The sequence below is a fragment of the Protopterus annectens genome, chromosome 14.part0 (assembly GCF_019279795.1).
Source record: "Protopterus annectens isolate FY-2018-M chromosome 14.part0, PAN1.0, whole genome shotgun sequence".
NCBI lineage: Eukaryota > Metazoa > Chordata > Ceratodontiformes > Protopteridae > Protopterus > Protopterus annectens.
Window position 1 is genome coordinate 850,304,725 of NC_056748.1, and position 15,879 is coordinate 850,320,603.

The following is a 15,879-nucleotide window of genomic DNA, read 5'->3' on the forward strand; positions in this document are numbered from 1 at the left end:
GAATCAGTGGCGATAGTGGCGATTTTATTCAGGGTGGTGACTTCCCTGGGTCTAGTCCAGGCAGAATGGAAACAAGAGCAAGATACCTACCCTATTCCCTTTCCTGATTTTCCCCCTCCTTGCGTTATCTCCCTTGTTTGTTGAAAATCCTTCCCATCACAGCTGTCCTCCTTCGCAATGTATGTCTACATTTCCTTCATGTGTGTCAGCACTTTGCCTGTTGATTTGTCATATGTATTTTATGTTCGAGTGCCCTGCTTCTGCCACTTTACCCTCCTTCCATCACCTTGCCTTCGCCTTACATCCTTTCCCATCTTTCCTTCTTAAACGAAAAGCAAATGGACACCTGTCCTCAAAAAAATAAATAAACCCTTCCTCTCACTCTCAGTCTTACATTCCCTGTGTCCTTATGTATGGTTTTCTGCTTGCTCTATTGCCATTCCTACTGTCCTTCACACCCATTTCCTCCACATTTAAAATAAAAAAAAGATATAAATACTGCTGGAGACCATTTACTGTGGCTTCAAGCATAGGTTCATAGATTAGTACTAAGCTAACTGCTCTCATGAGCCATTTTAAGCCTAGCCAATTACCACCTGTGAAAATCAAACCCTGCACCTTGTGTGTGCAAGTGCACACATTTAGGCATGTGAATTCGCCTTGTTTGCAACCCCTCTTCATGGCCTTCTTGGTCTCAGTTGCAGGAAACAATTTCACAGTGCTGAGCCTAACATTTCTGCATGTGGATTTCTTTATTTCTAGCAGCCTGGACTGTGAAAATCACATTTGTAAATTGATAATTACCTTTACGCACATTGTACAACTCAGCATCTCCAAAGTAGCCTTAGCACAACAGTGGCAGGCATGTTTCTGAATACCAGGGACTGACCATGGAGACATTTGGTGGCATTAAATATAGGGAAAGCTTATGACCGTTGCAGTGTTTGTGTGCAATTTTAAGTCAATACTGTGGATGTGTAACATGACCATTAGTACAATAAGAAGGCAGTTGTAAGATATCCAGGAGGAAAAAAGGAGATGAGTAGTATGGATAATAGTAAATTGTGAGTGGTAATAGTAAATTGTGAGTGGCTTGTATATGTACAAAGTGGCTGTTCACTTAAACACACAAAAAATACTTCTTTTAACCAATTCATATAAAGAAAACTGAAAAATCATTTTACAAGTCAGCATTTCCCTACCTTTTTGTTTTCATTACTTTAGGGATAGATGTGAATGATATAACAAAATATATAGAATCTGTTGTCACATAACTCTCTTGTAACAGTGTGCAATATTTAAGAATTTGTAAAAGTAAACAGCATCAAGCAGTGGTATTTATACTGCACTACAGATGTAGCATCAGCTGCTTTTATTTTTTTTACAGTTTTAAAATCCTGTCACAGTGAAGTTCAAGTCAAAACAGTTTCTATCTTTTATGGAAGTGCTTTCATGCTGCAATTAATTCAAGGAAGCAGCAACCAAAGACAGCCTTCTTTTCTTCCTACACAACAAAAAGCACAAGCTGCTAAATGACTGAACAGGAACAGTTTACATTTTAACATAAAAGAGAGTTCTACTTTACAATGTTGCATGCCTCAAGATTCTGCTAACAAATTGTAGCACCCTTGAAATAACTCCACTAAAGTACTCTTCCCCCAAGATACAGAAAGCAATAACAGACCGCACTAATCTCTGCAGGTTTTCAGAACATGTTATAGCCAACTGATTCAGAAGCGACTCATGCTCATGTTATGTGCTCTCCCCTGGAAACATCATCGGCGTCTGAACAACTCAGTAGAGTGACTCGAAAAATAGCTGTGCTATTTGAGATGTGAAGTGGAAAGACAGCATACACCCATTTATTTCAACAGATGGGCCAGTGCTGCTAACGCCTCTGCAGGTAAGTACTGTGAAGCTGTGTGTGTGTTTTTTGTATGTAGGGGCATGTGTGTGGCTGTCTGGATGTTTGTGTGTTCTCTTATGTGCTGTCTTTGGTTGCTGCACAGGCCTCAAGATTCTGCTAACAAATTGTAGCACCCTTGAAATAACTCCACTAAAGTACTCTCCCCCTAAGATACAAAAAGCAATAAGAGGCCGCACTAAACTCTGCAGGTTTTTGGAGCATGTTATACCCGAGTGATTCAGAAACGACTCGTGTCGGAAGGTGTCTGTGCAACCAACCACACTGCAAGGGCTGGTTGGAGTACTAACATGGTTAGGTCTAACAATGCAGTGTTCTATTCAGAGACGCAATGATGAACTGTTACTAAACTGCTGCTGAGTGTAGCTTTACCATGTCTCTGATTCTCAAATTCTTATGTTGAACTATTGTGCTGTATGGCCAGAGGCAAAGCTAAGGTGGGGTCTGGACACAAGGTGTCAGTGGGGATGATCGACAATACCAGCATTCAGTTTCTGAATGCTGATACTGCATTTGCGGTGAGGTCTGAAGCACTCAGTATTCTTTGTGTGTGGTACTGAGCTGTAGCAAGTCGCTTATTAATTTTTAGCAAGTGGTTGCTACACAGTTTAAAGATGATTGTTTTTGTCAACCTCAAGTATGAGGGAAGTTTTTTTTTTTTTACTCCTCAATTTAAACTTGAGGGGATGTCAGATTGGGAAGTAGCACAGGGCACCAGAATACCTAGCTACAGCTCTGAATAAGGCATTGCCCAGTTGACACTGGCAGGAATGATCTTTCTGAATTCAGGGATTTCATACTCTCAGAGTTCTCTGCATTGTTGCCATGACTGTGCACATTACTTCAGATGTTGCATAATCAGTGTGATGCAGAATGGTACGGTTATAAATATAAAACACTTTGGTATTAATTATTAAGAATTAAAAAAGATTTCCTGAGTAACAGTAAAACCATCAGCTTTTGTAACCGCACAGAGAAAGAAATTGGTGCTTGCAGAGCAACGGTTCAGGACCTGCACTAACACAAGGTCTATTGTTCTCCAGTATAATTGCCTGGGTAGAAGCACAGTTCTGCATGAATTAGAAGGCAGAATTACAGGACACTTTTCTACTGTCAAAGAAACATTTATTATGAAAACTGTGAATACCAGCTGCACACTGTAATATGTGGCAAACAAAAATTTGATAAACGCAAAAGCAATAATGAATTTGTTTTAATCTATATAGGCCCCGGTTGAAGGTTTTAGAAAGAAGCCATGTTTGTTAAGATGATTAGCTCTGGCTGCTGGAATATATTTCTGCCAGGACTGATTTGCTTATGTAATATGGTTTAACACAAGGATGGATTGTGTCTTTTTTTGTCTACACCCAAATGTAAATGCGACATTTTTCTTATTGTTTTTTTCTTCTTTCATAAATCTGCAAGTTGTATTATGAAAGCTCTTTATCCTTAATCATCTGTATCACCAACCAATGTGTGTGTTTACATGCATAGGTAATCAAGATGTGTATTATTTTCAATGTCATAAATGAAAACATATGATATAGTATCTATGCATGTGAATGTAGAGCTTTTCTCACTAGGTCTCCATTGAAAAAAAAAGGTATTTATCTCAGTCGGACTTTCCCTGTTAAAGACAAACAAGAATAAATACATACACAGATTTAAGGACATAGTCACAAGATGTATTTAACAAACTGCATTTCTTTAGTTCAGAAGTCATTTTATAAAAGTCTTTATTATTCAGTTGCATAACTGCCTGGATTAACAACAGACCTCAACTTAAGAATAAGATACAACTAGGGAGAGGGCTTTCTCTCTGCCAAACTGTTATAGTAAAGACTACAAACAAACTGTGACTAATTTTGTTAATGTACTTTTGCATACAAGCATAATGATCACAGAAGCAGTATTTAATAATGTTGCTTTATTTTCCATCTTTCTTTGCAAAACAGACTTAATATCTGCAGTGACAGAGACCGCAGAGAAGATGCTGGAGAGGAGGAAACGGTCCAACTGGGTATTACTAGACTTGGAGAACACATCCCAAGAAAGCTGAATTGGGCATTCTCGTGATGGGCTAAAGTTGTGGAAATATTGTTGTAATTAGTGTTGGCTTTGTACAAGGACCCAATGACACAAGTGTAAACAGAGTTCTGGACTCACAGAGAGGTCACAGTGGGAGTCAGTCTGCCTCAGGGTTTAGCTTTCAGCTCACTCCCCTTCATATTAGAAGGACTACATCAACAAACAAGTCAGAGGGGACAGATCAACAAAGTTACTATATGCAGATTATGAGCCTTTGCAAGCAGACTCTGAACAGGATCTTCAGAAAATGGTAGGGGACTGTAATGTAAAACTGAAGGCCCAGAGGATGAAACTGAGTACAGACAAGGCTGCGGTCAATGCAAAGACTGGGGAAAATCAGAAAAAGGTTCATAACAGTGTATTAGGCTAACGATTACTGCGGCCTTTATAAGTCTGAAAATTGATATAGAAGGGAAACTAGTGGAACAGGTTAACAGATTAAAGTATCGTGGAGGTGAGGTTGAGGAGAAGAGAAAGTTGAATGAGGAAGTCAAAGCTAGAATCAGAGGTGCTGCCATCACCAGCCACAAAGTGTCTGGGGTAGTGCATGACAGAAGAATGAAAAAAAAAACTAAAAATGTGTGCAGAATATTGGTGTGACCAATGTGCCTGTATGGCACAAAAGCCTAAACAATGAAAGCACAGCAGCTTAGGAAACGAGGTGATGGAGATGAAGTGCCTGTGATGGGTAGTGGGAAGCACATTGTGGGACAGATGAAGAAATAAGGGCATCAACGCAGAAGCCAAGGCAGCCCAAATTTCAGAGAAGGTCAAACACAACAGATTAAGACTGTTTAGTCCCATGTGCAGAAAAACAGAAGACAACTCAGTAAAGCAGATTTGGGAGAGGCAGGAAGAAGGCAAGATGAAATAAGGACATCCAGCCAAGATATACACATATTTGAAGGAAGACTTGTGACAGTCAAGCATGACTATTTATAAAGGTATGAAAACGGCTCTGAATTGAAAGAAGCAGCACAAGTTGATGCGATACCCTAACCCCATGTAAAAATGGGAAAAGGTGGGAGATACCCTAACCCCATGTAAAAATGGGAAAAGGTGGGATTGATGGACAATTTTTTTTTCAGTTTTAGTTTTGAAGCTTTTTTCAAGTTCTTTCCATTAAAAACAAAAGAGAAGCCATGTTTATGAAGGAGAAACTTTCCTAAGTCTGCCCATTAATTTATATGTTATGCAATCATTGTTTGGTATGGGCTTATTTTTCACTTGTGCAATGAATACAAATTGATGCAGTGGGAACCATTAACATGGTTCAGTTTCCCTTGCCTGATTTATTAATTTATTTAATATTAAGAGACAGACTCTGATGACACTACAAAAGGAGAAAAAGGTAACCTTACAACAATAAAGGGCATATATAAGAAACTTCCTTTAGCTAGCTTGTAACAGTGAAATTTGTACATATGAACCTTGCTATTAAAAACACTAAGCAAACCTCTGACTGTCATAAAAATGACAGGTAAAACAAATTATATAGCAGATGAACAACTTTTACAAGGCAGTTGCCACACAGCCTCTCTCATGTTTTTTTTAAATGTTTGCTCCAGATGAAGGCAGGTCAAGTAGTTTTTAATAAAATACTAGAATATAGCGTATGAAGACGCACACTTCTGCAAGCACTGAGATATTCCATACAACCTTTTGAACTGCAACACTTCTTTTGCCATACAGATGGCATCTAAAATATACTACAAAAAAACATTATGAATGTGCCTCGGATTATAATCATTTATTCTTGAAAAGGAGATCAAGAGATTCCACTCTACAGCTTCACTCTTGCGGTAAATATCTTCAAATGAATTTCGTGAATTATGATGGAATGGACCACTGAGTCCTGACTGGCAGACTACTTCAGAAAAACAGTTTAACAAAAGTCTGACTTAGTGGCCCTGAACCACTATAATTACAGCAACATCCTTCAAGCTCACACAACCTTAGTGGAAGTTATGAAATTTCTCAGAAATAACTTTGTAATCAATTAGGACTCAATGAATTGTACATCTCTCTTCTAAAATGTCAAAGACCCCATCAAAATCTCCTCTATAACACTCACAGGCACACAGAATTTTTAATACACATGTATATGTATGTATTATATACATATAGGAAAGGAAGTGCAATGCAGAGGTTAGTGCTGTCGTCTCATAATGCTTATAGGTTCACAGATTGAGTACAAGGATAAATGGATAAGGATACACTTACCACACCTTCAGTTGATATTCAGACAGCCAAATGGTTTGAATCCTATCTTAAAAACAGACAACAGGCAGTCCTCTGGGACAACAACCTATCTACTTCCTATCTCACAGGGAGTCCCACAAGGCTCTATTCTGGGGCCCCTCCTACTTTCTATTTTTATCAATAACCTGCAAACATCTATAACACAAACCAACTGTATTCAATACGCCGACGACTCAACCCTAATCTGTGCTGCAGCAACTTCTGCTGAACTTCAGTCCAACACCCAGAAAGTATTTACCTTAGTGGAAAACTGGTTCTCTAAACGCTGTCTTCTCCTTAACCCTAAAAAAACAAAACTTCTACTGTTTACCCCTACCCAGAAGTCTCCTCCTATTGACTTCACACTTACATCCAAAAATGGCACTGTAATTGTACCAGACCCAACTACTAAACTCTTAGGTATAACTATTGACCATAACCTCAACTTTGACTCACACATAAACTCAACCATCAAATCAGTGAATAGAAAACTAGGATTTCTCTATAGGCTAAAACCATTCCTTACACCTGTAGCCAGGACTACTATGGCCCAAACTCACCTACTTTCCACACTTCTCTATGCCTCCCCAATTTTTACAAATCTATCTACAAATAATCAAAACAAGCTGGCCACCGCTTACAATAGCATTGCCAGGTTTGCCACTGGGTCCACATTCCGTACTCACCACTGTCAAAATCTACATAAACTAGGATGGTTGGAACTTCAAAACCAGCTTCTTTTCCAACAACTAACCATCACCCTACAAATACTCCCATAATCTGTAACTTAATCAACCCCTATAAAAATTTAAGCACCCTTTGCTCAGCCAATAAATTACTAGCCACTACCCTAAAGTCCAATAACAAATCAGGTGATTCTCTATTTACTAACACTATTGGAATCCATTGGAATAAACTTCCTAGTAATCTCAAATCCCTTTCATCTACCCCTCTTTTCAAAAAGCATCTAAAAATCTTCCTTAACTCGCAATGGCTGTGACCATGTACTAATGCTGGCTGAATCTACTTATATCATAACTAACCTTTTTTCTACATTTAAACACTGTTGTCAAAAATGTCCTTTTGTCTTCTTCCTTCTATTCTATATACCTAATTTGTAAGTCATTCTCCCATGGCTCTCTTTTTGTTATGTAATGTAAATTAGCTAGACTCGTATGACTTCTCGTACCATGTATAACTAAATGTATTTTTTTGAATATCCCTTTATGTCTATATTTACACATGTATATTAAGCTGTATCTATCTGCTGTGGAGGCTCCCCGGGCCTCTACTGAAAATGGACATATATCCAGCTAGACTAGCCCGGTCAACAAATGTAAAATAAAAAATAAAATAAATAAACTGCTCGTGAGCCACTAAATCTAAACCAATTTCCCTTTTGGTGGTTAAATTAACCAAACCCATTTGATGTTAAACTGGCCTTACCCATCCCAGTGTCAATAATTATATGTTATCTCTACTATGAATAACTGAGATCATGCCACAGATAACCGAAGGGACCCATGCATGGCATAATGCATTTAGGAGCTGCTTCTGTCCATTAGCAGTACAGGGGGCAGTCCTGGGGAAAATTTTCTAATACTCATTTACAGATGCAAATTGTGCTTGAGTATAGACAGGGATGAGTTTTGTTTTATATGGATAAGGAGTCTGTTCCAGAACAGTGGTGTCCTCTGTAAGAGATACTTGGCTCTCCAAAGCATTCGGCTGATGCTGAAAAAGAGGTTTCAATCCATAGTAGAGTAGAGTCATTTGAATAGTTAGGGTATCTACAGAGGATGAGCCTTAGGCGCCTCCTGCAACTGTAGTAGACAGCGCCCACTGTGTGCAGTCCTCAGAACAGAACCAAGACACATATTGAGTAAAAATGTTACTCAGCTTGCCAGAGAAAACCCATTCAGTGTTCTACAAACTGTTGTTGAGAAAGGTCAGCTGACTTACATGTCTCAGTTTACTACCACCTCTACCGTCACCAAGATAAGCAGTTTAAAAAGGGATAGGCAGGGAAATATATTATTCATTCCAAACAGTTATAGCCCCTGCCTATAACTGATGCATGTATTAGTAAGCAAGTCTCTAAAAAGTCCAGAATTTTGCAGAATGTCCCTGATCATACCTCCCAACTGTCCAGATATTCGCCTCGTATTTTTAGTCTGTTCCTCAATAATTTGTGATTCTCTTGATTTTTGTGGAAATTCACTGAGGATTGAATTTACTAAATAAATAATGACAGGAATTGGAGTTTCAGACTTCATATCCTTCAGAAAATGCATGGTAACACAAGACCTTTTATTCTAGCAACTTTCTAAGTTTGGAAGAGCAATATTTAAAATCTGTCCCCATTTTGGGGGCTTTGTCCAGATTTTTTGAGCTAAGAGGTTCAGAGCTATGTCCCTGACTTCAACTCATAATTTTGTCCTTGCCCTCATATTTTTATTTTCTAGTAAAATTACTGAGGATTACAGTCAGTTTACAATAACAGGCATAAGAGTTTCATACTTTATTAGAAAATACATGCTGATTTAAACGTGTTGCTCTATTAAGTTTTTAAGTGAACTAAACTTGAGAATAGGATTACCACCTGTCCCACTTTGCGAGGGACAGTCCCTCTTTGGGCAGTTGTGTCCTGAGAAAAAATTGTAAAAATGGCAAATGTCCTGAGATTTTAGGACAAAATTATTTCCTATATTTTATGTAATAGTTGCATAAAACAGTTATTCTGTATCTAAAACACCTAAATGTTATAAGAAACACAATAAGCAACTAAAATGCTACAAGAATAAGCTTTTATTTAGGCAAAAAAGTTAAGTTCTAACCTTTGTATTGACCGTGGGTATGTGTCGGCCTGTAAAATCTTATGTGTGTACCAAAAAAGGTGGCAACCCTACTTGAGAAATATTTAAAAACGGTACCAAATGTTTGGTCCATCCCCATTACTTTTGTCTTTGTCCAAAATTATTGAGCAAAGAACTTATGAGTGATAATAGTAAGGCTGTTGTATTTAGCATGTGCAGTACTCAAAAGACATGAGTAGACAGCGTTGCCGACAGTTTTGGTGAAATAGGCGACCCCTAACCGGGAAAAGCCAAAAGAAGAAGAAGTTCAGTACAAAACCAGCAAGACATGCAGCTAGACGCATTAAAGATGGAAACATCGCAGATTAACATAACTATGACTATTTACAACTAAGTGATTTTTCGGAAAGACATTGCTAGACTAATACTTCGCATTGACATTAGTGACGTAAAACTTAGCTAAAGTACTTGTATAATCCCGGAAGTGTTCTGAGATTTAATTAAAAAATCGTACTTTTCACTAAACTAAATTAACTTATTAGTGAAAATACACCTAGTTGACAGGGGAAGAGACTTTTCCATACAAGCAAGAGAAAATGGTATTTGGTCCCGTACATAAAAGGGTGTGTTAGCGGAAGAAAGGTGGTGGGATGTATTGTCAGACTTGTAGAGCAGCTTTCACCATGCGGCCATAAAATGCAGTGACCCTCTGGAATTGAAAGGGGTGTCAGTGTCACTCAGTTATTCAGCAGAGTGCCTTCCGACTCCCGCGCTGCCACAGACAAGCACACACCCATAACACACACATGGCAAACTATCCTACCAGTTCTGCTGCATCCATTCCAAGGCTCCTCGGTCATCAAACTGCCGCTCGAACTCGTACTCCTGCAGTTCGGGAGTGAGCAGCACGGCTGCAGTTCCACCAGCCAATTCTGTATCGTTATTCATCCTGTCCGGTCCTTTGCCCCTTCAAGTCTGTTCTTTCTTAGTACAGAAGCGTTACCTCGCAGCCGTAGTAGGCTGGTGACTCACCGCAGCCACACCGTCTGAGTTACTCAGCGACACACGTGTTATGTTACTATCCTCTATAGCTCAGACACACCCATCTGTCACCAAAGCTGCTCCACCCGGAGACAAAGGGCACGTACCGAGCAGCAGTTTAACCATCAACCGGGGAGTTTTTTAATTCGCCTCTCATTTCTCTGTGTCACAGGCACCGCAAATTGCCAATGTCGCAGTCTTCTTTCTTGTAGATGTTACAGAGAAAAATTATGTGCGATCCTGCCACATCTGTCAGTGGCGCCACAAGTGGGATCACTTTGAGGTAGCTCCCCCTAACTCCAGAATGGTAACGACCGCTGTTGTCAGAGCGCTGTAAAATACTATATTAATTAAAGAAAATCAACATTCTGAGCTGGCGTGCTATTAGAGTGGTAAAATAGTTACAATGAAGACCGCTGGCCACCACTATGCCTTTCACCATCGTTGTGCTAATCAGTAGCCGGAATTAACTTCAATGCTACTTTTCTATCTGCAAACAAAGGGACCAGCATTTTGGCTCATAATCTAAGGCTTCCCTTCAACTCATTAAATAAGATTTAGCCGCTCTTTCTAAAAGCATCAAGGGCAGCACATTGCCCAACTCAAGGACACTAAGTCTTCGATCTTAAGCATTACAAATAAAAAATAGAGATTTTTGTAGATGTTGCTTTGTCTGTACTAATTTTTAATCCTCGGAGAAATATCTTAAAAACCGCGGTTTTGCTTTATTCTGCGTTTTTGCACTCAGTCTGATTTACTTTAGCTCATAATTAAGAGGCAGCATCAATTATAACAAAATCGGTATTGACGATATAAATCGTATGTATAATTCCAGGAACTTCAGCTCATAAAAACAGAATGTATACATACATGCAGGGGAGCACGCAGGATTTTTTGCAAGGGGGGGTGAAAACCCATTGCCCCCCCCCCCCGCTGTTGCAGTGCCCCATAACTTGGTTATTTCTCCCCACTTGCCATAAACACTGTTCAAAACTCTGTGTGCATACTGTTTTATGCTTTACTTCTACAATGATTAGAGATAGTTGGATTTAATTTACAACTTTTATTTCAAATTTTATAGCGCAAACACTGATAGACATTTGCTATACCTAAACAAAGCAATAGTCTTACAATGAAAACAGACTTAGCATTAAAACGTCTCAACCTTTGAAACTCATTCACTGAAACAGCATTCAAACCCACTGTTAGATATTATGAATGTTGATGTCTTTCTAAATGCTTGCAGTAGCACATGGTTCTTGTCTCTTATAGTTAATTCAACAGTTGCAAAGAGTTAATGGAACAGTTCTAAGTCATAAATTAAATTCTGTAATTGCAAAAGAATAAATAATCAAGTTAAAAAGTAAAACTAAAGCAGACACAGCTCATAATTGATAAAATATTTTCACAGAATGGTCTGCAAAAGAAAAAGTTGTTAAATACATTCAGTTTTGGTAGTAATACTTAATATCATTGTATTAACTGTGTAACACTGCATTTTAACTTGTATCAAAAAAAGACTAAAGGTTTTGTTTCTTAATGTGTTTTCTATATAATGTGATCAAAAATACATATCAGTATAAAGTGTTTTGAGTATGTTTAAAAAAAGCGAATTGTTAGATATTATGAATATAAGGCTGAAGTTAATTCTGTTGTAAATATGCCGAAAGATAAAGCATAGAATAAAAAGTTTGCTTGAATATATGTGTAGAGTTTAGCAATGTAAAATGTGCATTCATACTGTATGTATAACAGACAGGCTTCTCTTCACAGCATCAAAAAGAAAATGCCTAACAAAGCAATATTGGAAAGCAAGCATTACATGATTTTCTCATGTTTGCAGAACAAATATCTATCAACAGACATACTTTTTAATAAATTCAGCAATACGTGATATTTTTTCAATAGGAACAGCTTGTACAGATGTTTCCTTTCATACTTCTGTTATTCTGATTGCGTGCACTTGTGCATTTTCACATCGGCAGAACTGCTGACAGGACAATAGAAAAGTCTAAAAACAGACATTATGTGACTTCCCACAGAAGGCCAAAAAACATACCAAGAGGAAATAACAACATCTATGTGCGTGACTAGCACTCTATATAACTATTATAGTAATTCAGTTATGTGAGAAAGGGGCAGAGAGAGGTATTTTGTAGAAGTCATCATTCATAACTGAAATGAAGGAAAACTTTGTAAATATATGCTACAATCTGACAGAAAGAGTACGTGTCGTTTGTTTTAAAATAAGTTATCTGTAACTGTGCTTATAGCTGCAAAATATATTTATTTATCAGTGTGCAATTTGAAAGGCTTGGGGCTTTAAACAGACTACAGATGGAGTCATGCAAAGTTCTGTGACTTTGATTTCAGCAGTAAACAGTACAGCAAGACTGTGTGTCTTAAGAAGACTTTGGATCCAGCACAGTATGGGAGCAGAGCACACAAATTAAAATACATTTTTCAGTGGTGACCCTAACTAATGTTCCTAGCCTGTATCCAAAAACAGGGGGAGTGAATGGGTAATGCTTTGTATAAGGTCACTCCTGTAAAAGCACAATAACTAATGTTTATGTGAAGTACTTCAGATTTCTACAGTTATCTACAGTTTGTAGCAGTACAGTTCATTAGACATCTAAATCCGGTGAGACTGCATTGCAGGAAGATGAGCAGTTCCATAAATTCTCCAGAAAAGGTACAATACAAAGTTGTAAGACTGAAACTGCCAGTTTTGCTGTACCAAATTCACAAATGACTACAGAGACTTTTCAACCATCTACAGTAAAGCAGCTTGGCCATCTGCCGCTCTGTTGACTGGTAAGAAAAATTTCTGGGTTACATACAGTATGAATGCCATAGAGGTAATAATAATAATAATAATAATAATAATAATAACAGAATAAAATGTATATACTGCATATTAGCAAATGTAAAACCTTATTAGGGCAAGTTAATAGTAAGGCATTATGCAAATGGATTGCAAGTTAATAGTAAGGCATTATGCAAACGGATTACAATATTTGACTGGTATCTGAAACAAAATCATGTGTGGTATAAAAAATGTTTATTCTGTGTACAATGTCATAAAAATACAGTGCATGCCACTAATATGTTGACATTATATTCAGATGTTAGACAGTTATGTTCTGTCACCAGATGTAAAAGGTTTATTTCAGAGTTGCAACAACAGTCAAATCAGTTACTGATAGAACCTCTAGTACATTTTGTTACAAAATAATGTAATAAACTTCTAAAAGACAGACACAATGAGTTCAGGAAGCTTAGACAAGTTATACATACATCTTTTCAAAAGTGCATAGGAGTTTCAAATTCAGCAGAACAGCTTACTAAAGAATGTCAGAAAGACCATGCAACATTACAGGAAACTCTTCAACAGCAGTTGCAGGATAAAGGAAATAAATTAGCTGAACTGACAGAGACTGAGGACTTCCTGCATACACAACTAATCTATGCAAAATAAATATATTTTATAATATCTTTGTGTTTTGAAAATAGTTAAGCATACATGCTAAGATCTGATGTCTGGACAAATTATTCTCAAATGTTTAAAACGTCCATTCAGTTAAAGCAAGACATTTATCAGTACTACAGTAAAGTAGAGCATATGACTGCCATTCTTAGCATAGTGAAAAGGTAAACAAAACTGTTCTAGTATATAAAAATCAAATAAAAATAGTTAATAAGAGTAAAGATTTAAAGTCACAAGACTGACACGCTTGTATAAAGATATAAAGATACCAGACAGACATGCATGTATGTTCTTTTCATCTAGAGTACATCTGTTACAATACACAAGAATAACAGGCAGACAACAGCAAATATAAATAATGTAAATATAAACATGTTAGCTAAGCTAATATCTATTTGTTTTTACAATTTTATATAATTGTATAGTAACACCACCCCAAACAGTTAAAGTTCTGAATTTTAAAATGAAATAAAATCACAAAAGGTATTAGTCAAACAGTCTTTGTAAAATGAATGGCAGAGCAGTTCAATAAAATAAAAAATACTGAAATCCATGTAAGCTAATTATAAAATAATGTCTATTTATGTAGTATAAATGCATAGTTATGCAAATCACAATCAAATTAAAGGAAAAATGCCAAAATAATTAACTACAGTTTATAGAGTATAAAATGTGAGCTCAGGCCTTTCTAGACTAGATGAATAGTTACAGGAAATGTTGGAAAGATAAGGTAAACAAGAAGACTGATTGACAGACAAGTAGTTTGAGTTTTTCTAAAGCATTATTATTATTAAAACATAATTGTTAAAATGTTTACATGCAACAATATTTGGTAATTGTAATAAAATGTCACAATTGTGCATAGATGTCACTGATAATTTGTTTGCAAGTAAATAAAAAAAAAAAAACTCAGTTGCATCAAGTACAGCCAGCAAATGGGCTATAGTATACATACAGTTCAAATCAATTTGTGCAGAAGGGTGTAAATACCTACTAGTGGTAATAAACAGCAAAAGCTTTATAAAAATGATCAAATCAGACAGGGGTCTATTGTTTGGTAGCCTAGTGGAGCAGATGTGTGGCCAAAGTATTGGGCTGATGTACATTCTAAAGCAAATAAACAATACTGCAGTATACTACAGGGGAAGGGGCACTCTCTCAGTTTTACACTGACTGTATAAGCAATACTGCACAAGGGTCTAAAATAAAGCTACAGGAAGAAATATCTCATTCCTTCTTGACAATACTCTTTTAGGGGGGAGGGAAAAACAAGTATTAGTGTATTAGAAATACTGGTAAACTGGATTAAACCTGACAGGATAAGATATTTTACAAGTTGTTAATAGCTATCATAATGGTTATTATTGTATGATTTAGTATTAAATTGTATTTACAACCTGTTAAACTGTAAAGCTATACAAGAGGTGGTTTAAAAAACAAGAGATGGTTTAAAATTGCTTTATTACAGCTATACAAGAGAGAGAGTAAAGATATGTAAAATATTGAACAAGACTGGTCACTATTCACTATTTTAATATGTTTTTGGCAAAACAATGTTGGTATAAAAAGTATGAATGTTTCTAATTGCTGAGGATGTAGTTTAAAATAACAGGACATATGCCTTTGGTGCCAGTTTCACTAGATATTTCTAAAGAGACATAAACATTTTCCAAGATTTTGCTTAATATTAATGTTATTAAATTTGTAAGATTAGACTAAATGTACTTTATAGTCTTTGTATGTACAAATGCAGAAGAATTCAGTACAAATGAAATTAATGTTTAGTAATGAATATGTGTAAAAAACCATGTTTAAAAAAATGGGTCCAGGGTACTTACTAGATTGAAATGCATGAATAGCAAACAGTCTGTGTAAATACATACTGTACAGAATACATTGTAATAAGTTCAAAATTAATTTGTCAAGTTGTAATATCACTGGTTTTACCCCTAGAGAAAAAAATATATTAAAATATTGTACTCATACAGCTAATGGACTACTATGTACATAGCATTCTCTAGTGTATAAATCATGTTTATTTTAAATCCTCAAGTATTAAATATACTGAAATAATTGCATTCAAATATTTATTATCTAAGTCCAGTTCAGTACTTTACCGATATGTTAATGAGCAGTTCAGAGACATGAACACAATATTATGGTTAAATGACATTAAAACTGTACATTTTCAGCAGTGTATAAATGCTTGCAGTAGCACATGGTTCTTGTCTCTTATAGTTAATTCAACAGTTGCAAAGAGTTAATGGAACTGTTCTAAG

The 15,879-nt window shown here is 36.6% G+C and overlaps 1 protein-coding gene across 1 annotated transcript in view; it reads right to left on the reverse strand.

The window, feature by feature from the left end:
• Positions 1 to 10,222, reverse strand: part of LOC122789292 (elongation of very long chain fatty acids protein 6-like) — a 201,691-nt gene extending 191,469 nt beyond the window's left edge. Inside the window, exon 1 of the mRNA XM_044056605.1 lies at positions 9,893 to 10,222. Coding sequence (XP_043912540.1) covers positions 9,893 to 10,017 — 125 coding nt within the window. The 5' untranslated portion in view covers positions 10,018 to 10,222. The remainder of the gene's footprint in view (positions 1 to 9,892) is intronic.
• Between the last annotated feature and the right edge of the window lie 5,657 nt (positions 10,223 to 15,879).